Source organism: Mizuhopecten yessoensis, unplaced genomic scaffold (assembly GCF_002113885.1).
Source record: "Mizuhopecten yessoensis strain PY_sf001 unplaced genomic scaffold, ASM211388v2 scaffold11167, whole genome shotgun sequence".
Classification (NCBI taxonomy): domain Eukaryota; kingdom Metazoa; phylum Mollusca; class Bivalvia; order Pectinida; family Pectinidae; genus Mizuhopecten; species Mizuhopecten yessoensis.
In genome coordinates, this window is record NW_018408913.1 from 268759 (window position 1) to 294343 (window position 25585).

At 39.0% G+C, this 25585-nt stretch overlaps 1 protein-coding gene across 1 annotated transcript; it reads left to right on the forward strand.

The window, feature by feature from the left end:
* The first annotated feature begins 17571 nt into the window (after nucleotides 1-17571).
* On the forward strand, nucleotides 17572-24198 carry LOC110467243. The gene is made up of 6 exons (XM_021524275.1): nucleotides 17572-17607; nucleotides 18586-18762; nucleotides 19228-19393; nucleotides 19789-20020; nucleotides 20617-20764; nucleotides 22816-24198. Exons 1-6 carry the CDS (start codon nucleotides 17573-17575, stop codon nucleotides 22985-22987), a joined length of 930 nt encoding a protein of 309 aa, XP_021379950.1. The 5' UTR covers nucleotide 17572; the 3' UTR covers nucleotides 22988-24198.
* Nucleotides 24199-25585: the final 1387 nt, after the last annotated feature.

Here is a 25585-nt window from a genome sequence, read left to right on the forward strand (position 1 = left end):
GGGACTGACTGTTACGCTGTTTTTTGAGACCGACTGATATACTTTATATTGGGACTGACTGTTACACTGTATTTGGGGACTGACTGTTACGCTGTTTTTTGAGACTGACTGATATACTTTATATTGGGACTGACTGTTACACTGTATTTGGGGACTGACTGTTACGCTGTATATTGGGACTGACTGTTACACTTTATATTGGGACTGACTGTTACACTGTATTTGGGGACTGACTGTTACGCTGTATTTTGAGACTGACTGTTACACTGTATATTGGGACTGACTGTTACGCTGTATTTTGAGACTGACTATAACACTGTATATTGAGACTGACTGTTACACTGTATATTGGGACTGACTGCTACACTGTATATTGGGACTGACTGTTACACTGTATTTTGGGACTGACTCGGTTACACTTTATTTTGGGACTGACTATAACAACTATAGAGGAGTAATGGCGTATTTTGGTAATATACTTTATCTGAACGGTGCTTGCTATTATAAAATATAGATGTTGCTTGATAATGTATCTCGAAAATTGTTCTCGAGATTTGACCAAAGATGTTCCATGTTGGTTGAAAAGGAATATTGTTATTTTTTCTGTTTTGCATGAAATTAGTGTATGCTCATGGCAGTGGCGTTGCTCGTATAATTTTACTATAACACTAACACCCTACCTGTAGTACCTCACCGCGTGACCTGTCTGGTAGTTCGGCGAGGGACACTTGGCCCCTACACCATTTTTAATTGTGACATGTTGGTCATTATATTTGTTTCCTACGACAGTTTACATCTGTTTGTTTGGGACCGTCACATTAAGATGTCCAGCTGAATATATCACGAGTAGAATGACCTAAATATCAAAATAAATAGTATCAAAATATGACATTTTGATGGGTAGTCATGACAACGAATGACGCCTGCACAGGTGGGAACGAGAGATGTATTACCACCAGGCGTTTAATGTTTACGTTTTGAAGCGGCATGTATGTTTACATTGTGAGAAAGGAAGATAGTTGGTCTGTGAGGGTTCTGGTTACAGTACAGGCCCCGATAGTAACTTTATAACGGGAACACGTATCGTAAGATGTTAAATGGTACACATTGTAATTGTTAATTGTAGATGGGGGAATTACAATAAACCAGAGTTCTTGCCCTTAGGCAGAGGGAAAAAACACATTATACTATTGCTATTGGCCGAAATGGTATGTCATCTAAATTATTGCTTCTTCATTTACAATGAACCGAACGGTTATTCCTATATGTAGATCGAATGGGAATATCCAGATGATTTCAGAAAATAAGTATCACTCAATCGAAAAAAATAATCTTGAAGATGCAGATATAGTCCCCGCAGTGTATTTGGTTTTAAATCCTGTCGCATAAGATGTTATCTGTGTCCATCCTTGTCACACCATTAACGCCTGCTACCCACTACCATTAGACGGTAGGAGGGGGCTGGCAAATTAATTTGAAGAGGCCAGCATAATTATTTTCAATACCAAGCGGATAACCTCGTGCAGAAAAGCATGCGCTAAATTGTGACGTCATAAAATGTGAATGGCGATTGTGACGCCTTAAAAAATGAATGACAATATTCCTACTTTAAAATGTGCAATATTACAAACATGCAAGAGATTACTGTCGGTGTAGTGTAGTAACCGAACAGTTCGCCCCTCAGATTGGACATATTCTTTGTCACACCCTCAAGGAAGGGGATTGTTTTTTGTTCACATAACATTGAGTACGGTTACCAAAGTATATAAGGCTGTCACCAACGGGTAATATTGGCACATACCACTGAGTAATGTTAGTTCCTAATACACCACTTGGAGATCGTCACATACAACTGGATAAGCAGAAATGCCATCACTAGATAAGCAGGAATTCGTCTACTGACACTCAACACAGAGGGTAAAATGTTGGTCACGGATTTCGCTTTTAATTTAACATGACGGGAAAACACATCTTGATTGAAACGTGAAGGGAAAACGGAAGCAGGAATAGAAAATTCTTTTATGTTTGATATATCAAATTAGACTAGAGATTTTTTGCCATCCTATTTTCGCGTGATGCTGCTTGATTTAGCAGTCTTTGTAGTCGTGCTGTCTCGGCTCGACCGTGCGGCATGCACGTGTCGTCTCTATCAACATCACACACACAGACCAGACTACGTAAATAATGCATGCGAGTAGATCTTTTTGTAGCGTATTTCCCTTCTCCTCTATCGATTATTTGCAGATTGATTTTTTGAAATTAGTAACTAAAATTAAACGAGCAGAATGTGATTATGTAGGAAATGTGGTGGCAGTCGAGTCTTGCTTTACGATATTATATAAAACGAACAGATTTGGCTTTTCATGTGCATAATGAAATGATCATGCTTTGCACATGTAACTAAATGATCATGCTTTGCACATGTAACTGAAATGATCGTGCTTTGCACATGTAACTGAAATGATCGTGCTTTGCACATGTAACTGAAGTGGTCTTGCTTCACATGTATAAAAATGGTCGTATTTTAAATTGTGTTACACGTGTATAACGAAATGGTAGTTTTTTTACACGTGTATAACGAAATGGTCGTGTTTTACACGTGTATAATCAAATGATCGTGTTTTACACGTATATAACGAAATGGTCGTGTTTTACACGTGCATAACGAAATGGTAGTTTTTTTCACGTATATAACGAAATGGTCGGATTTTACACATGCATAATGAAAATGCCATGTTTTCCACGTGTATAACGAAAAAGTTGCTCTCAATAAATTTATAACAAAAGTGATGTGCTATTCACGTACATAATGAAACGTTCGTACTTTACTAGCGTATAACGTGGTGGTAGTTCTTTTCTTGAGTAAACGGAATTGTCGTGCTTTGCATATTTCATGTACATTTATAAAGGGTGGCTCATACTTTACATATTCCACTGAAATGGTAGTGCTTAACTTACAGATTTACACAGAACTGGCCGCGCATTACACGATGTGTAGCTTCACGTGTAGATTTGAATACAATGTTAGTCAAACAGGACACCATTATTTGTGATGTATATAGTTTGGTGCTGTGTACCTATGCTACACCATCGTTGGCTTGATACAATCTTAGCACAATACAGGGTTAGTACGTGGAAAGACTGAAGCGACGAGGCTGGAGCGCGCTAGTATATTTTAGAAACTGTGGTGAAGAGAAACACGTGTCTTTACAGTCTACTGTCCCCAGAAACTACAGCGACAAATGATGTCTTCAGCGTAACATCATATTCAACTAGAGTATCTAGAAACAGCTGGTTTTAACATCATCTGAGAATTGCCATGTAAACGACATTTACAGCTAGGCGTCAGTGCTATACAGGCACTGCACCGGCAGTCTGGTACCACCCAAGTCTAGCAGCGAGGCTGTGCAGCTTCTCCAGACAGCAACGCTTATTGAGTAATTTTTCGTATAATTAGCAAACATGAAATTGCATAAAGCCGCTTTCTCAACTATTTTTTTTTCTTTACTAATCACGAGTTTGAAGATTTTCTGTTGACTTTGTACCGGTCGCTAGGCATTAAGTGCCGTTGCCATGCCAAATTATTAACTGTGCACAGTGCAATGAAGTATCTGTCGCTTCACATACATTTAGCGTCCGCATCGTTTGAACGTTTGACATTTGTGTACTGGGAGAATAGCGCATTAATTGCGCGTTTCCCTTCTGCCAATTGATTATAACTGTATCAGAGGGGAAATCCTCCGATAGGGGTTGTCATTCCGGTCGTTTGAGGTAATTTTAACACAAACCGCTCGAAAGATTTGAGCATTTTCAAACATTTTGATATTTACGACGCGTGAATTTGCGAAAAGGTCTTTGGTGTGATTGCGCCACAGTTTCAACAAAGGAAAGGCTTCACAACGTCAATAGGGAATACGAGAGCTCCGTGTCGGCAGAAAATGAACTATAACACCGATAGAGAGGAAACGTAGTTTGTGTCTTAACAAAGGGGCCGATTGCCCCGAAAATGATCGATTATTTTCGGTTCGCACAGTCGCTATTATTTCTTTGCCGTTATATACATACATTGAATTACAGTATTGACAGCTAGGTATGATGAACAAAAGGTGGGCAGTGGTCTTACACAACACGGAAATCATGCTTCACGTACATGTACTTTGTACATATAAACTAAACGGAATGCATATACATACAATTATGACAAGTACTTCTGTCGTCTAATTCTGATGTCCTACCAGATATGTTTGATGTATTATTCTATCATATATGTACAATGCAATATTCGACCAGATATGTATGATGTATTATTCTATCATTTATATACAATGCGATATTCGACCAGATATGTATGATGTATTATTCTATCATATATGTACAATGCAATATTCGACCAGATATGTTTGATGTATTATTCTTTCATATATGTACAATACAATATTCGACCAGATATGTTTGATGTATTATTCTATCATATATGTACAATGCAATATTCGACCAGATATGTATGATGTATTATTTTTTCATATATGTACAATGCAATATTCGACCAGATATGTATGATGTATTATTCTATCATATATATACAATGCATTGATCTACCAGATATGTATGATGTATTATTCTATCATATATGTACAATGCAATATTCGACCAGATATGTATGATGCAATACCTATAGTCAATAATGTACATTTTTACTATAACGTGTAAAACCAAAGATACACAATAAACTTGATTACTGATTGGAATGTTTCCATAATGATTAACACTTCCGAATACTAGGTACGGCTGTCTGTATCAAGATGGTATTGGGTGAATTCATAACTGCGTGTTAGCATTAGGTTCATCACATTGTCCAGCCCTTAGGTAATAAGGCCAGTCAGACCTATCATACCTTTGTCCACTTCCCTAGCAACAACGCAGGTGAAAAACGTACAAACAAACGTTAGCGTGAATCATATTTCTGATATTTCTGTAATTAGCCAGGGGATAGAGGAAGACCGGAACAGTGTTATAACATGTATCAGTCACGCTGGGCGTGAAGGTGAGAAATCGATACCGGGGTCTGATTCAGAGGCTGGGTGTAGAGCCGGTCAGTCTGGGGTCAGTGGATTTACGTGTGATAGAAGTCATATAACAGGTTTACTCTTCAAATGGTATCCGTTCATGTTCAGTCTGTATAATCTAGATATTAGTATATATAACAATGAACGGGGGCTTAATAAAGATTAATATTTTGATCATATAACGAAAAACAATTATAAGGATGGTGAATTCTTACCAGCGGTTAGATAAACTGATCATTTTGACTTTCGCGATTGGTTTTCTTGATGGGCCAACTTTTTGACTGTTTAGTGTATATGGACTTTTACCTACCTCAAGGTGACTCCCAATAAGCCCTGATCTTAAGTTGCCTCTAGGTGACTCACAATAACCTCTGGACTTTTCCTACCTCTAGATGACTCCCACAAATCTCTGGATTTTACCTACCCTTTAGGTGACTCCCACAAATCTCTGGATTTTACCTACCTCTAAGTGACTCCCACAAATCTCTGGATTTTACCTACCTCTAGGTGACTCCCACAAACCTCTGGATTTTACCTACCCCTAGGAGACTCCTACAAATCCCCGGACTTTACCTCAATCTAGGTGACTCCCCAACATCTCTAGATTTTACCTACCTCTAGGTGACTCCCCAACACCTCTAGATTTTACCTACATCTAGGTTATTCCCTGAAACCTCTTGCCTTTACCAAACTGTTTGCGAAGCTGTAGTCTCTACAACCTGTTGTCTGCTACCTACCCCTAGAATATTCTCTACAATGATTCCCTTCGATGATCCGTTTGATTCCAAGTAGAGCTGCCAAATCAATTTTACCCTTTTCCACTTTGGTGCATGTGTATGGTTATATAGCCTCTTAATCTTGGTTTTATTGAGACGAATCTAAATGATATCCCCATCACGGTAGAAATAGAAATCGATGTGAGAATGTATAACGACAGACAGCCTGAACCATCAGCACGTGTCCGCTCCCCGAATCGTGTCCACCTCGAGGAGGACCTACAATGTATGTACTCTTAGAGGGGCCCGCCATTCAGGAAAGAGACACTTCAATGGTCCCGTCACTACTAGCTTATCTTCTCGTCTGCTATAATAAATGTTTCCATCATCTAACTTGTAACTTGGTTTGGTTCAATGTATTCCTGGGCATGTCGCTTTGAGGAAGTAGTGTTTAATTTAAATTGTTGCTATATAACTCGCCAAACAGACGCACATTACAAAAGTATAGATACATCATTCGTAAAGAAGATGTACACTACACGAATATCTTAGCAGTCTATCTAGACTCCATTACATTTATAAGCAGGACGTAGTTTACGTAGCGTAGTATAGGTTGAGTCAGGATGCCATGTACGAAGTATAGGTTGGGTCTGAATGTCATGTACGAAGTATAGGTTGAATCAGGCTGTCATGTACGTAGTATAGGTTGAGTCTGAATGTCATGTACGAAGTATAGGTTGGGTCCAAATGTCATGTACGTAGTAAAGGTTGGGTCTGAATGTCATGTACGAAGTATAGGTTGGGTCTGAATGTCTTGTACGTAGTAAAGGTTGGGTCAAAATGTCATGTACGTAGTATAGGTTGGGTATGAATGTCATGTACGAAGTATAGGTTGAGTCGGGATGTCATGTACGAAGTATAGGTTGAGTCTGAATGTCATGTACGGAGTAAAGGTTGGGTCTGAATGTCAAGTACGTAGTATAGGTTGTGTCTGAATGTCATGTCCGTAGTAAAGGTTGGGTCTGAATATCATGTACGTAGTAAAGGTTGGGTCGGAATGGCATTTACGTAGTAAAGGTTGGGTCTGATTGTCATGTACGTAGTAAAGGTTGTGTCTGAATGTCATGTACGTAGTACAGGTTGGGTCCAAATGTCATGTATGTAGTAAAGGTTGGGTCTGAATGTCGTGTACGTAGTAAAGGTTGGGTCCGAATGTCATGTACGTAGTAAAGGTTTGGTCCAAGAGTCATGTACGTATTAAAGGCTGAATAAGAATGACATGTACGTGAGTAGTAAAGGTTGGGTCGGAATAGCATGTACGTAGTAAAGGTTGGGTTCAAGTGTCATGTACGTATTAAAGGTTGAGTAAGAATGTCATGTACGTGAGTAGTAAAGGTTGGGTCGGAATAGCATGTACGTAGTAAAGGTTGGGTTCAAGTGTCATGTACGTATTAAAGGTTGAGTAAGAATGTCATGTACGTGAGTAATAAAGGTTGGGTCTGAATGTCATTTACGTAGTAAAGGTTGGGTCTGATTGTCATGTACGTAGTAAAGGTTGTGTCTGAATGTCATGTACGTAGTAGAGGTTGGGTCTGAATGTCATGTACGGAGTAAAGGTTGGGTCTGAATGTCTTGTACGAAGTATAGGTTGAGTCGGGATGTCATGTACGAAGGATAGGTTGAGTCTGAATGTCATGTAAGTAGTAACGGTTGGGTCTGAATGTCATGTACGTATTAAAGGTTGAGTAAGAATGTCATGTACGTGAGTAATATAGGTTGGGTCTGAATGTCAAGTACGTAGTATAGGTTGTGTCTGAATGTCATGTCCGTAGTAAAGGTTGGGTCTGAATATCATGTACGTAGTAAAGGTTGGGTCCGAATGTCATGTACGTAGTAAAGGTTTGGTCCAAGAGTCATGTACGTATTAAAGGCTGAATAAGAATGACATGTACGTGAGTAGTAAAGGTTGAGTCTGAATGTCAAGTACGTAGTAAAGGTTGGGTCTGGATGTCATGTACGAAGTATAGGTTGGGTCCAAGTGTCATGTACGTATTAAAGGTTGAGTAAGAATGTCATGTACGTGAGTAGTAAAGGTTGGGTCGGAATGGCATGTACGTAGTAAAGGTTGGGTCTGAATGTCATGTACGTAGTATAGTTTGAGTCAGAATGTCATGTTCGTAGCATAGGCTGAGTCGGAATGCCATGTTCGAAGTAAAGATGGGGTCAGAATGTCATGTTCGTAGTTAAGTCTGGGTCAGAAAGCCATGTGCGTAATTGAGTTTGGGTCAGAATGTCATGTACGTAGTTTGGTTTTTGTCAGAATGTCATGTCGTAGCTAAGGTTGAATCAAAATGTTATGCACATAGTTTGGGGTCAGATTGTCATGTACGAATGGCATGGGTTATGCTAGAAGGTTAGGTACGTAGGATAGGTTGGGTCAAATGTCATGTATTTTAGATTTGTACAGTCACATATGTATACGTATAATGCGCAGGATGCGTATAGGAAAGTGTAAAGATGCCAGATTTAAAATTTCAATATAAATACAAGCCAGTCTTAAATGTACACTGACTCTCAGGAATCGGCTTGCATACACAATGTCAATGAATCTATAAAAGAGCAGCAACACGTTATGAAACAAACATGTCCAGACCACTTCCTGACAAAATTATGATTGATAATCACACTCAAAAACTCCGCCCCAGATAACTGAGCAATGAACATTGATTGTGAATGTGGCCATGTCTCTTCACCTCTGACAAATCAAAGCATAACGCCTGAGTACACTGCTCATCGGAGTGTATGTATAGATGAGGGCCGAACACTCGAGGGGTGACGTGTATGTCCGAGTGATGGACGAGTAGTGGACTTTAATGGACTCTGACCAGCGCGGTGCAGCATACTGGACAAGCCGACCTCCAGACCACAGGGACCTAACAATCAGTATCAGGGTGTGTTAAGTCTTTTCCTGTGTGTGTAAGGAGTATTAGAAGTTTATCTTTTTTATTTTAGTTATTCGTATCAAAACTCGATAAATGAAATCTCCAATGTGTGGATACCACTACTGAGTGGTTATCAAGGTGGACGCATTTTACAGTGTCCCAAAATCGACTAATTGTATTACTTACACACATCATGATAGGATCAGACATAACTCTGTATTGGATTCTCACGTCCCTGTGCTCAACACACAACCCTGTGTAAATTACAAGGTCGGAGTAGGATCCTCCATCCGATCTTTACTGCAGCTCATCAACATCGACGTTCAATACGTTGTGTAGTGTAGATACTTAAAATGTCTGACGGTCACGTGTCTATACCTTCGGTATAAAGAATAAAAAAAAATCATCCTCTCCGATTGATTTTCGTTTGAGTAACTAGGAAGTAGCGTACAGATCTACCGTTTCGGTGACGTCATCAAAATGTACAACAAGGAGGTTACTAGCAAATTATGCTTATATATTCTTACGGAATGATATCCACAATTGAAGATAAAAGCCACCAGTTGCATATTATACACATATCCCTCGGATCAAAAGCCAGACAGTGTCCTTTTTAGTGATACATACAATAAATAGGAGAAAATACATGTATCATTATGATTAAACCCCTATGTCTGCCACACTATAAAACGCATGTTTGCCTTTTGTGGGCGAGTATGTTTAAAGCATAAATACTTCTGAGGATGTTGTCCCGTTTATATACCGTGCTGTGTTGGACACTCCAAAACAATATACAGGTATGTGCTACTGTTTTTTCAATACGCCGACAGAGGCTTCGATCAAGCGATATGTTTTTGTAACAGTGGTCATTATTTTTCAATGCCTCCTCTAGTCTAACACTCTACCAAATGAGTTAAGAGAAATTCTCCCCAGTTGAGTCGTTAGGAAGCGGCCCTTTTTTTCCCAGTGACATAATTCCACCTCCAGGAAAGAACTCGTCCCGGGTTTTCCATGGTTCTTAGCGATTCTTGTGGAAGTATCGCTCAGTATTTTGTCAATATTTCCTGAGTCCCTACGTGGCCGCCAATGTGATAGGGGCCTTTATTTTTTAAATGCCTCCTCGAAGAGTCGACCCGGGACCTCTGACTTATTAGGCCCCACCGAATGAGCTAAAGAGAAATTCTCCCTAGCAAAGTCGGAAGCGGCTAACATTTTACCAGGGCGACACTTACATTGACTGGTATAGTCAAATGGCATCATGCCCTAACATTACCATAGATGCGACATGGCGCCATGGGCTGGTGCAGTCCGAGTATCCTCTAGTTCTACTAGCCCTACCAGGCCGGGGACAGATTGTGTTTGTCACATTGGCGACACGCCTTGTCTTTAACAACATGTTCTGTTTCTAGCAGCAGACGGCACCCGACACTATGTGGTGCTGGTCTTGATTTGTCTGGCAAAGATTTACATATTTGTTAAATGTAGACATGGGATTAAATGTCTGGGTCAACACCTTCTGCCACGTGTCCAACACTGACGGAGTTAGACAGTTCCATAACCGGATGAGCCACAGTTTCCCTGCCAGACATCGGTTCCTAATTCTCGCTTTATACATCGACCCGCCGTTCTGTCTGATTCAGCAATTTCTTGTAACGTACATGATCAAATTAAGTAATGTACGCTTGGTGCGACATTTGATACAGTGTCGCTGCGCCACTGCACCCTCCCCGCGATATTAAGTCCATTCCCGAGAGAGTCTCTCCATTATCGGTGACAATGATAGGTTACAAAAGTGATGAGACCTCAAGATGAGCCGGGAACGTCGTGAGAAAGAGTAATCATTGATACGCCCGTAGTTTCCATAAACTGCGCTTCTGTTGTCAATAAATGTAATGTTTCGTCCATAATTTTGTCACTTTAGTCCCGAGGACCTGGCTTTTAATCTGAACAGAAAACAACATTGTTACACACGAACAAAACAAATGCTTATAACACAAATTACATTATATCCAATTGATATTGACAGAAACACGTCATCAGTTTGTAACATTTTAAAGGACTGATGTTCGAACACGACATACTCAGCGATGTCAACGGGCATGCAACAGAACATCAGATTATATCAAGGTCAGCAATGATAAAGAATATTACACCGAGGTCAGCAACGATAGACATAAAGCTGAGGTCAGCAACAGGCAGACCACGACGCCGAGGTCAGCAATTATACAGAACATAACGCCGAGCTCGGCAATCATACAGAACATACCGCCGAGGTCAGCAATCATACAAAACATACCGCCGAGGTCAGCAATCATACAGAACATCACGCCGAGGTCAGCGATCATACAGAACATAACGCCAAGGTCAGCAATCATACATGTACAGAACATAACGCCGAGGTGAGCAATCATACAGAACATCACGCCGAGGTGAGCGATCATACAGAACATAACGCCGAGGTCAGCGATCATACAGAACATAACGCCGAGGTTAGCAATCATACAGAACATCACGCCGAGGTCAGCAATCATACAGAACATAACGCCGAGGTCAGCAATCATACAGAACATAACGCCGAGGTCAGCGCTCATACAGAACATCACGCCGAGGTCAGCAATCATACAGAACATAACGCCGAGGTTAGCAATCATACAGAACATTACGCCGAGGTGAGCTATCATACAGAACATAACCCCGAGGTCATAGAAAAGTTCAGCTATTTACATAACCTTGCACGATTTTCAGTTTTCTATGATAGTTATCAAATAATTAACAAATAACATTTTAGCGCGCCTTGCAAGATTTATTAATTTTAGGGAGAGTTGCATTAATCTCATATAAAATGGAAACGAATGTTAGATTCTGTTCATCACATAACCAGGATTTGAAATTTATCAAACGTGAGCTGGTAGAATACATATATTGCCCTTCTTGTAGGGAAACACGATTCTTTGTTTCCCGCAGATAGATCATCACAATTTGAAGCTGTGGTCAATATCACTCTCAAGGTTTATATTACATCATATTTGCCATCACGAAAGTCCTGTTTTATTGTATGCTTCATAATTAAAATTGAGAAATAAAAAGGTTCTTAATTCATTGATTTGAATGTTGTTTTCTGCCATCCTTAATGCAGGTTCCCAGTAGTCAACTTAACTAAATAGCAGAACCATGCTGATCAAGGCGGTATACTTTTATGTTAATAGGTACTCAAGCATATAATGGACGATTTTCCACTCCTTCTAGTGTATATACCAATACAATGTCATATTATAGTTCCTACAATTTGGGATAGGACTGCAAACACCGTGTCTGAACTCTCAGGCCCCTGTGGGAATAATCTGACCTATAACCGATTCCTCTAATGACAGTATAATTAGCCTGATTACTATCGCATTATAATATGTACTTGTTTCCATGTGGGATGTTTCGCTGTTGGTCAATAACCCAGTTTAAACAATCATATTGACATATCCGACAATAGTCATAATCTTCTCAATAATGGCGTTCTAATTCAGCTAGCACTGGCAAATACAATCTAGTCATAACAGCGCTTCATTGTAAATCATAAAATCTCTTCAATTGTCGCCAATACGATGACCAGCCTAGATTTCCCTGTCCTGTTTAATGTTCAAACAATAGGGTTGTCTATAGCTGAACGGTCCAGTTTTCATTAACCTCAGCTGTGACATTATGGAGATTAATTAAATTTTCATTAACATAAATAGCATGTCTGCCCTGTCGACGAGGGTCTAGCACTAACCAAATACTAGCCCCGAGGGTGCTGTGTTACAGTAATCCATCTGTTGAGGGTCCCGTCAGCGCGCGGGCCTTTGTGTCAATCACGCGCGCACATTTAGGTCGTGACTAATCACTAGGTCGATACCGGACAATGAATCACATTTCCGGAATATCCACTTGCGTTGTTTAGAAAACAAATGGGCTGGGTGTTTGCCACACAAAACACCAACTTGGACTTGTTTTGATTATTTCAGTTAAAGCATAAAAAATCGATAGTCTGTAGTGTTTTGCCTCCTCAAGTGTTTCAGTTCGTGACGCTCTTACGGCAGAGTATGGAACAACAAGGGAAGGCAATAATTAACATCTGGTCAGTTGAAACTAAACTGTGTATAATGGTATCTAGTAGTTTGTTATTTAAGATAAATAATCTGCTTACATAATTATGTAGCATTGTAGTTGTATCTACGATTGTAAGATTTCTCGAAAGTATGTGCGTGTGTGTAGGGGTGAGGGGAATCAAATTCGTTTTAAAATATTACAATATTCCATCAGGATGGTGAATATTGAGGAGCATTTGTACCGTCTTGGGTACGCCATAAGGCAATATTCAAATGAAGAAGTATACATAATCGGTCAGCACCATGACCTCGGGACTGACGTAAATTCGCGTTGTGAAACGGAACCCCGTCTTCAAACTATCGATATTTAGACGTGTACACGGTATCTTTGTTGGTAACTAATTATTACAAGTTCCTTGAGTTCACAGGAGTTATCTTGACAGTCTGGTGCCAGATGTGATGCAGTCCCCTCCCCACCCCACCCCCCTCTTTTGTGTGTACTTGTCTTATCTATACCAGAGAAAAATGGTACAGTACAAGGGAGTTAACTCTTACATATGACAGTAAGCACGCCATCATCGTATTTTTGGATGATTTCCAGAAATATTCATAATAGACTTATCGGCAATATGCAAATATCTATCAAAAAGACTGTAGCACGCCATTCATTATAGAGCGACATTGACATTGTGCATTCTGAACTACATGGTACAAGTATGTAAGGGTTATACAGACAGGAGGGCTATCTAACTCTGTGGTATAACGTTTATAAACAGTTCACTCATTATACTGATGAATACCTTGGTAGCGAGAAGCATTGGAATAGTTTAACATCCATACATTTAAAATCATAAATAGGGGGATCGGGGCAAGTTGGTCCATTTTTGCATTTTTTTTCTTGAATATATTGAATTCCATTGAAAAATACACTAATTGAGTATGTTGGAATTCTTCTTTTCTTGTAAGATGTTGGGAATTTGTGTTGTATGCGGTTCAAACCATCCGGTTTGGTAAACCTGGGCGAAATGGGGTCATGTGATCATAGTCAATGACAATAGTTTTCAATAGTAGGAATGACGTCGACAACGGTGAGTTAAAAAATATTCCGACTAGAGAATCAATCTATTTTGCTTGGGTTTTGAAGCAAACAATATATTTTGTTTCAGTTTCTTCGGATGTTGTAAAAGAAATAACTACACCATTTCACAACGCTCATTAACATCACAATATGTTTAAAATAATATGTAAGAAGGGAAAAACCACAAACACAATTGAAAATATTTTTCTTTTCTCCAAACGTCATTTTCCAACAACTTCATCAATGTTGACATCATGGCTCAACATGACTTACATTGCGCCCTGATGATCAGTGGCACGGCCATGATTATATGATTCGGGGCATTTTTTTCAAGTTTTTGGGAGCGAGATGATTCTTTTTGATATTGATTTTGACACAAAAACATGCTTTTGTTTCAATATAAATCAAGCAAGGATATAAAAACGTAACAAATGCCTGCTCATGCAACTATAGCCTATCCCATTCTCATTGTGAAATAAGTTCACTGATTGGAATTTGCAAAGTATATGTTTTCATATTAGAATAATATCTATAAATAATATTAACTTTCGTCGTTTCTTGAACTTCACCAAAAATCTACATCGGTAAATGCATATAAAGTCTTAGTAGGAGTTGTATCCCCTGAACCAAGACGATTACTTTATGGCGAACTTGATTCTAACGTGCCTTTTGAGCCGTTCACTCATAGGTGGAGGGCACGTCTATCAAAAAAAAATTGAATAGATAAGACTATCTATAAAAAAAAAAAGATAGACGTGCCCATCACCTATGGTTCACTATAGCAAAATGGCTGACAAACTGATTACAATGAAAGATCAAATTATATTCCATCATAAACGTCGCTTTAAACCCGATCTGTTCAAACCAAAATTCCTTTAATGTATTGTTCCCGTTCTATAATTAAGCTACATGTACTTAGGTGTTCTCTTTCGTGTGACTTTGCATGACTTTCCAATACCCGCGAATTAATATTCACGAATTTTATTGTAGGCTACGATCCGGTACGATGATCGGATCTACCTACTCTTCACTCTGGACAGTACATTCGTGTGTTCGGTTGAACCGGTTGAACATGTAAAGAAAACGACAGGCACAGATCTGGACCGAAGCCGACCTCAGGAAAATTTGGCACGTGTAGATGGAGCTAGGGGTCCAGACGTGCCTGACCAAAACTAAAATGCTGACTATTGCTAGTTTGCGTTATTTCTTTCTAAAACAATGTCAAGCCACATGTAGTTTTTGAGATACGTTATGTGGCATACCACATACATTGTTGATACATTGTTGATACATTGTTTTATATTCTCCGAAACTGTGCATTTTAACTCTGCTTATAGAACGGTCCAAGTGCGTTCGTTTATCGTGGAATATTTCTGCGCCACACGTACCGTTTCAACCGGGATACACGAATGTAGCCCTGGTTGTACCAGATCGTAATCCTTGGCTAGCGAAGATAGGGGTCCAGTGGTGAGCACTCACTGTGCGTCGGTGGTGGTTCTCCAGCATCTCACTGGCGTCTTCATCCACACCACGCCCGAGCTTTTTTTTTGTTCATGTGTCATTCTCCTTGCTACTGTTCGCCTGCATCGGGTTTTTTTAAATCCCGATGCAGATAACATTAAACACACAGACCGTGCATGAAAGCCTCTGCATTGAATATCTACTGGATAGCTATATCATGATCAATGTTTCATATTCGGCCCTTTCAGTTCCCGTGTGCTTCACAGCATCTTACCTCTTGGTGAACTGTCAATTCGATTACAACTATTTTCTTCGTCTTTGACCACAGCACCTTGTCTCACCCGATATTAGTCGGTACTGTTTGGAAATGTCAGTTACAAATGTATGAGTAATGTTCCATGCAAGCTTCTTGTTCCCTACTTGGTTAAAATTTCTCATGTTCCTTCATCCTACAGAGGGGATAAACATGTGTCTCTGCAAGGTGCAGGGGTCGATCGAAGAAGAACCGAAGCATTTTCCCGGTATCACCTATAGTGCTTTTCGTCCAACGACGTCTGGTTCCACAATGTCCTAATGCACAGGGACCTGAGAACTTGTTACAACTATATTTGGACCTAAACTAAGGTGTTCAGAGTATTTTTTACATGTTTAAGGGGTTTAGATCGACTTTCGGTAAAAATGAGGTCCCTTTGTTCTAATGGTGTGCCCTGCTTCATCTTCGCTAGCCAAAGGTTACGATCCGGCCTACCTACTCTCTACAAGAGTAGGTAGATCGTGCCGAACCGTAAGAAGATGAACCTGAGGACTGTTCTTTATGTGGAACAACCGGTTCGTCTGTTTTAATTAAAATGTAACATTTTTTGGTTTAAATCCTGGCAGACCTGCAAAAGTTTATGCATGCCCTGCAAGGCTTTGTCAAGGCTCGTCTTAAAACAGTATCTGATTCCTAGGTCAGACCTTATTTCATAAACGAACAACTCTGGTCCAACCGTTTGGATCGCGATAAACGAAAGTGGCCTTGCTTTAGATGCTGGCCACTTCCAAACTGTCTCTTTTGCTACTCCAGTTACCTAGTCATTTTCATAAAGACATGCATAATTAGTCGTGTTTTTTCGATCTTGCATTCTTCCACTGCCGATGTTAAAGCTGGAGTTTGACTGGTCTTGTGTACATCGTGTTAAGATCGAAGTTACTCCAACATTATTTTAGGGGTTTTTTGTTCATTTTCTGATCCAACTGCTCTACAGTTGACATGAAGAAGCATGAAGGGGATGGACGAACGTGGCACAGGTCCATATTGGTACACCAGTATTATAAACACCCCCGGGATGTTTGAGGTGTCGATGTTTTGCATACCCTCAATAACTTGTTATGTTTTTTCGTTCCATCAAACCACTTCCCGAAACATTTAATTGGGTTGTCGATGATCGATGGTTGACTTTGCCTTTATTTTTATAAGGGGCCTTCGATTCTGTGGTTTGATGGCCACCCTCAAGCTTGCCCGCGATGAAATGCCCTCAAATTGCCCTCACTCTCCGTCTGGCTTGAACATGTGTATAGATAGTTATAGTTAAGTCATTCATAAAAGCTGTTGTTGGTGGTTGTCTGGTGTTGACATCTGTTTTGACCCATGTCTCGCTTTCTCCAACCCCTCACCCCTCTGCTACTCACGACAAAAACGATTTTAGATGTTACATCTGATCACAATGCCTTTCCAGCTTCTGTCAAGAAATTGTGGTGTTTAATCGCAGATAGAGGGGGCATGATGAAGTGTTAGGGCGAATTTCAATTTTAATTGAATGATTAAATAGTATTTTGAAGCTGCTGGATTTTTCAATGTCGTAAAGCAAAGTTTGCATTGCATTGTTCTCTGTTGCAATTTATTTCATTATGCAGATTTTTTAATGCAAGTGATATGTTGAGTACATTCGACACAGACTTAAACAGGTTCATCCGATTTTATTTTCAAAAGTCATTAATAAAATGATATATTTAACACAATTATTCATTTACTTTATTTAATGAGGTTTGTGGATATTGTGAATTTATAATGTACTGGTTGGTTCATGGCCTGTTTGCGGGACACAATCAAGTCGCTGTGCCGCCTTGCTCCGAGGAGTCGGCATATACACCGGCACACTTGGCACATCAAAATCAAATTCGCCTATGCCTACTTCGGAAGCTCTCGTATATTGGCCTTCGGAATTAAATAAAAGCGGGAAACTTGCGAATGTCAGTAGTACTAGTAGGCAGATTTTCTCAAAGGTAAACATATATGATAAATTAACGTAAAATAACGTAAATTAAAAGTTTGGTAATCGAAAAGTCATTTTCACATGTCTTCTGTAATTTAGTACTAGGTGATAGAACTGTCAGTGATTAGAAATGTATTTTTATAATGAATCTGATGATATCTATTCTGGTTCTGGTCAGTACTAAAAATGCAAGCAATTCACAGGGTCACGTTACAAATGTCTGAAATACACATATGCTATACCTACTGATACGGGTCACAACACACATAAACATTGTCTGAAATACACATATGCTATACTGATACGGGGCACAACACACATAAACATACATGTGTTGTGACCCGGATCAGTATAGCATATGTGTATTTCAGATATTTGTAACGTGACCCTGTGAGCAAATGTAGTTGTGTTGGGTACTCGAAAGAAAATGAAAATGATTACACCACACTGCAACATGGTAAAAATGAGTCCATTACCCATGTTGTCTCTGAGAAAAATCTGGGCGTCACATTCGACAACAAATTAATGTTCAGCCAACGTGTGTAAATGTGTCTCCAAAGCCAACAGTATAAAAAGTCTGATATTCAAATCATTCACCTTCAGGAGATGTTCCTAAGTCCTAGTCCACATTTGGAATATGCATCATGTATATGGAATCCACTATTAACAAAAGATCAAATAATGATTAGACATTTTGACAGATAGATGTCTGGGATACATAGACATTTATCTGTCAAAATGTCTAGGTCTGGTGTTGGGGCCAGAGGAAGCTCAGGCTAAATATAGTATCCTTGATTATATTATGGGCGTATAGACAGAGGAGGCTAGTACGTACCTGTGCCTGTGGTCAGTAATCAGCAGCGTCCTTTTGGATATCATGCTGTAATTGCGCATGTGCAGTATATACCTTATAACATTATGACACTGTCAAAAAAGTCCATTTGATAAAACTATGTACACCAGTGTCTGTCTACTTCTGTTTGCATAGGTTATTCCTCACACAAAGATTGTACTGGATTGTTGGCTCTCTCACCAAACTTGCATCCACTAAAATGCCAAGGACAACGAGGTCTAAGTTGAAAGCCTCAAGATACAATCCAACAGATGGCAAAACATGTCGGAAAACAGGACAAAGCTCAGAAACAACCACCAGTACAAGAACAGAGTTAGATTTGATATTCCAAGACATCTTAAATTATGCGATCTGTAGTTCATTTTGGTTGTTTATTCGTTTATTTTTTTTTAAGAAAAGGAGAAATTGTATTTGCTGCTATCGTTGATATAGCCTTAAAGTTACACGTGTACACGTCGTGTAAAGAACTATACCAAAGAAAAATGAAATAATAAAAGATAACTCATAATATGCACACCCTGACCAAGAAGTTAATTTCCTCATGTATATATACGTGTATATGTTAAGATCCTACCTTTTCTAGGATTTTTATGTCGTATAGAATCTACATTTACTCAGATCTTTTTGTCAATAGAACCTACATTTAATAAGATTTTTTGGTCATATGAGACAGTAAAAGAGACTTTCATTTACTCCCAAAAAAATAATTGAAAATTGATATTCATTTAAAAAAAATCATGATTATATCATTAGAATAAGATACAATTTACATTTCAGTCTACTAGACTCTGCAGACACTGTATCTTCCTTGATAAGTAGTCTTGAGACGAGCTTCACAGCCAACCAAAACAGCAAGAATGCAGCCCAGATGAAACAATACATGAGGGGACAGTTTGAATTCTATGGTATCAAGGCACCAGAATTGAAAGGCATTGTTAAGGAAGTAGGTTGGTTGGAGGCTGATATTATATGGGGGAAATTTATTAGTAGAAAATTACTTCTGTAGTTATATGAGCAAATTATATTTAGTTATTAATTATGAACCTCATTAGCACTGAAAGTGTTTATAAGTTAACAAATCTACCATCAGTTCTCAATTTCTGTTTGGATTCGGACAGGTGTTTAACAGTCATCCCAAACTCAGATCGTACATATCATGTATTTGTCTCCGGTTTTAGTAAAAAAAATATCCATTTCATGAGAATGATGAACAGGCATGTGATGGGTGTTACTTTGGGTTTTCATCACTAAATGACCTATGGCATACTATATGTACATGTATTAATATTATTTCATGTTTGATTAGTGAGTAACTGAGCATGTAAAAATGATTGACAGGTGTTGGGAACGTACCCCAAACTGACCACTGACCAGGCACTTGAACTCCTCTGGAAAGCCTGGCAGCAGCCAAATCGTGAATTCCAGATAATGGCCATACATTACGCCTCAAACAATATCAGCATTCTGATTGGCTCAGACCTGAAGTGTTGCAGGCGTTTCTTAGATACAATACAGAAACTGATCACAAACAAGAGTTGGTGGGATTCGGTAGATATGCTGGCAATTAATGGTAAGATTGAATCGTTGTTTTAATCATGTATAAAACAGCAGAAGGTTGACATTCACAGTTACTCGAATCCAAGACATCTGTCCAATTACCTGAAAATGCAATGAATTCAACAAATATGAGTATCATTTTAGTAAACAGTTACAAATATGGGCTTGAGGGATATAGCAAGTTTCTGGTTCCCCGGGACCAGGTTTATTTGCTGAGGCAAAGGAGAACCAACAGAAATTTGTTATCTATGGAAACCCTGTACTTTAACTGTTTCATTATACCAATACCAATACGGATCAGTAACTGCCCCTGGATGTTGTCTGTAGGGGTATTTTGCTTCTTGGAATATTCAATGGCTAATAGAGGACTAACTCCTTGTACAGCAAGGTCAGGGTAGATGCAGGAATATGGTTAATTTAACAAGTTGCTTTTATAAAGAGAAAATGAAATCTACATGTATTGAACATTTTTTTGTAAGAAATTCTTAATGAATAAATTGTAACCAGTGACATAAACAGACCAACCAAGACAACGATGGGTAAGATTACTACTATTTAATATACATTGCTGACACATGACAATATTAGATTTTCTTTCTTGCTACCCAGTGATTGGTCCAATGGTTGCTAAGCACCCGAATGACCTTGGTCTTGTGATGGATAAATGGGTTGAAGACAAAGACATGTGGCTAAGGAGGACAGCAATACTACATCAACTCAAGTATAAACAGAAAACTGATTCTCAAAAACTCTTCAGGTAAGTCAGTGACAAACTCATCAGGTAAGACAGTGACAAACTCATCAGGTAAGACTGTGACAAACTCTTCAGGTAAGACCATGAAAAACTCTTCAGGTAAGACTGACAAACTCATCAGGTAAGACTGTGATAAACTCATCAGGTAAGACTGTGACAAACTCTTCAGGTAAGACTGACAAACTCTTCAGGTAAGACTGACAAACTCTTCAGGTAAGACTGACAAACTCTTCAGGTAAGACTGTGACAAACTCATCAGTTAAGACAGTGACAAACTCATCAGGTAAGACTGTGACAAACTCATCACATAAGACTGTGACAAACTCATCACATAAGACTGTGACAAACTCTTCAGGTAACTCAGTGACAAACTCATCAGGTAAGACTGTTACAAACTCTTCAGGTAAGACCTTGAAAAACTCTTCAGGTAAGACAGTGACAAACTCTTCAAGTAAGACTGACAAACTCTTCAGGTAAGACAGTGACAAACTCTTCAGGTAAGACAGTGACAAACTCTTCAGGTAAGACAGTGACAAACTCATCAGGTAAGTCAGTGACAAACTCTTTAGGTAAGACAGTGACAAACTCTTCAGGTAAGACTGTGACAAACTCATCAGGTAAGTCAGTGACAAACTCTTCAGGTAAGACTGTGACAAACTCTTCAAGTAAGACTGTAACAAACTCTTCAGGTAAGACAGTGACAAACTCTTCAGGTAAGACTGTTACAAACTCTTCAGGTAAGTCAGTGACAAACTCTTCAGGTAAGACTGTGACAAACTCTTCAGGTAAGACTGTGACAAACTCTTCAAGTAAGACAGTGATACAATGTTTAGGTAAGACAGTGACAAACTCTTCAGGCTACGCATATTGACAAACTGAAGCCCAAAGTTCTTTAGGTAATACAATGTATAGTGAATAGTGTCTGTATTGTCTGTATAGTCTAGTGACAAGTAGAAATAAGTTGCTTTAGTCATTGTGTTGGTAAGATTTGATAGCTTATATTGGTAGTCAAATTATTGATTTTCACCAAGAAATTGCCCATACAACACACATCGATCTTTTTATGTCCATTACCATAAAAGGGGGGGGGGGGGGAGATAGTGCTGCCTATGTCCGTCCAGTCTCGTCCAATCCATGAGCGGGGGCATTTATGTCTTACAGACATTTTCTAGGTCAATTTTTTATGATACTTATCAGTACTGGACTAAAAGTTGGACATTTTCCCACTGATTTAGACCATGGTGGCTATCGGTACTGTAAATCATATTTATGATTGAGAAAGACAATAACAACACTTGGTCAGGGCAATTACAGGAATATCTATCAGTTTTGGTAAAATTGACCTGGTGGAATTGAGAATTCGCCGAAACAATATCTCGGGTGGGAGCGTATGAGGAAATATGGATGAATGACTTATAAATCTTTGAAACACCATTCTTCAGGTACAGTACCCATATACATGAAGGCATTTTAACTTGATTTAGTTTGAAGCATCTAAGAAAGGGTCACAAACTTCATCTATACAACATCGGATCAAGTTTAAACCCCATCATTAGTATAAAGGAATAGTCATTTAAATCTGCCACTCATACAGACTTTTGAAGAAATGTTTGATGTTTATGTTTGCAAGAAACAAAAATGTTACAACAAAGACAAAATTTGAGACTTCAAAAAGTAATCATGACGGTGTGAGAAAAAACAATACTGCGGATTATGTATTATAATAAGGGCGGGTAAGCTTACAGCAATCATGCCTGGTTCATCTGTCTGTCGGCCATATATATCCAACAGGAAGGGAACGGAGCCAGCACAAAGGCAGTAATCCATTTTGTCTCTGTGATTGGGTTTTTGCCACAGTCCATCACATGGACTAGTAGGGTAGTACAAATTCAATCACCTTCTTGTTTGTGACTGAAGATGGAATCTGATGGATTTTAAAACTGTCCAGTTAAGAATGACACCTTATGACATCTTTGTAGACGAGAAAATTGTATACGTATTATTTTTTTATATGATGACAAGGATACATGCTTATGTATTGTTGTGTTGAACAGGTATTGTCTGATGAGAGCTGAAGAAAAGGAGTTCTTCATCCAGAAATCAATTGGCTGGGCACTAAGGGAGTATGGTAAAACTAACGGGAAAGACGTGAAACAGTTTGTGACGGAACACAAAGACACTTTATCTAACCTCAGTGTCCGTGAGGCATTAAAACACATCAAGTGAAAGAAAGGAAACAGTTCTACAACACAAAGACACTTTATCTAACCTCAGTGTCGGTGAGGCATTAAAACACATCAAGTGAAAGAAAGGAAACAGTTCTACAACACAAAGACACTTTATCTAACCTCAGTGTCCGTGAGGCATTAAAACACATCAAGTGAAAGAAAGGAAACAGTTCTACAACACAAAGACACTTTATCTAACCTCAGTGTCCGTGAGGCATTAAAACACATCAAGTGAAAGAAAGGAAACAGTTCTACAACACAAAGACACTTTATCTAACCTCAGTGTCCGTGAGGCATTAAAACACATCAAGTGAAAGAAAGGAAACAGTTCTACAACACAAAGACACTTTATCTAACCTCAGTGTCCGTGAGGCATTAAAACACATCAAGTGAAAGAAAGGAAACAGTTCTACAACACAAAGACACTTTATCTAACCTCAGTGTCCGTGAGGCATTAAAACACATCAAGTGAAAGAAAGGAAACAGTTCTACAACACAAAGACACTTTATCTAACCTCAGTGTCCGTGAGGCATTAAAACACATCAAGTGAAAGAAAGGAAACAGTTCTACAACACAAAGACACTTTATCTAACCTCAGTGTCCGTGAGGCATTAAAACACATCAAGTGAAAGAAAGGAAACAGTTCTACAACACAAAGACACTTTATCTAACCTCAGTGTCCGTGAGGCATTAAAACACATCAAGTGAAAGAAAGGAAACAGTTCTACAACACAAAGACACTTTATCTAACCTCAGTGTCCGTGAGGCATTAAAACACATCAAGTGAAAGAAAGGAAACAGTTCTACAACACAAAGACACTTTATCTAACCTCAGTGTCCGTGAGGCATTAAAACACATCAAGTGAAAGAAAGGAAACAGTTCTACAACACAAAGACACTTTATCTAACCTCAGTGTCCGTGAGGCATTAAAACACATCAAGTGAAAGAAAGGAAACAGTTCTACAACACAAAGACACTTTATCTAACCTCAGTGTCCGTGAGGCATTAAAACACATCAAGTGAAAGAAAGGAAACAGTTCTACAACACAAAGACACTTTATCTAACCTCAGTGTCAGTGAGGCATTAAAACACATCAAATGAAAGAAAGGAAACAGTTCTACAACACAAAGACACTTTTTCTAACCTCAGCGTCCGTGTGGCATTAAAACGCATCAAGTGAAAGAAAGGATACAGTTCTACAACACAAAGCATTCAAACTAATTAGAGAAAGAACACAGCTGAGAATGCATCAAAGAGTGCATGTTCAGAAATATTTTTAAGTAGAACAAGAGGCCCAATGGGCCTGAATCGCTCACCTGTAATTAATCTTTAAAGTGGACTAAAATACAGCTACAGGCAGAATATCAGTGTTTGACTCATAAGAACCTATTAAAGGTTTAAACATATGACGCCTGTGACCTTGAATGTCGAACAAGGACATAAGGTTGAACAGAGTTTATAATCGTCCAACCAAGAAATTGCTTCTGGCAAAATATCATTACCCTGGACCTTTTGGTTATACAGAACAAGTCATTTAAAGATTTAAACATATATTGACCACTGTGACCTTGCATATGGGCGAAGGTCATTAATTTGAAAAAAAACTGGTAGTACTTAATCCCAGCATGTTAATGGCCAAATATCATCACCCTTAGCCTTTTGCTTATTGAGAAGAGGTCGTTTATAAAGGTTTTAAACATATTTGACCCCTGTGACCTTTAATATATGTCGAGGTCATTCGTTTGAAAAAACTTGGTAGTCCTTCATCCTAGCATGCTACTTGCCAAACAGCATCATCCTAGGACTTTTGGTTTTGAATAATTGTCAAGGTCATTCATTTTAACAAACTTGGTAGGCTTCATCCCAGCATGCTACAGGCCAAATATTATAACCCTCAGCCTCTTGGTTATTGAGAAGAAGTAGTTTTTAAGGTTTTGAACATATTTGACCCCTGTGACCTTGAAAATGGGTGAAGCTCATTTGTTTGAACAAACTTGGTAGCCCTTCATCCCAGCATGCTAAAGGCCAAATATCATCACCCTAGGCCTCTTCGTTATTCAGAAGAAGTCGTTCAAAGATTTTAACATATTTGACCCCTGTGACCTTGGATATGAGCGACATTCATTCATTTGAACATATTTGGTAGCCCTTCATCCCAGCATCTAACTGGCAAAATATCATTATCCTAGGTCTCTTGGTAGTTCAGAAGAAGTTGTTTAAAGGTTTTAAACATATTTGACCCCTGTGACCTTGGATATGAGCGACATTCATTCATTTGCACATATTTGGTAGCCCTTCATCCCAGCATGCTAAAGGCCAAATATCATCACCCTAGGCCTCTTTGATCTTCAGAAGAAGTCGTTCAAAGATTTTAACCTATTTGACCCCTGTGACCTTGGATATGAGCGACTTTCATTCATTTGAACATATTTGATAGCCCTTCATCCCAGCATGATACTGGCCAAATATCATCACCCTAGGCCTCTTGGATCTTCAGAAGAAGTCGTTCAAAGATTTTAACCTATTTGACCCCTGTGACCTTGGATATGAGCGACTTTCATTCATTTGAACATATTTGATAGCCCTTCATCCC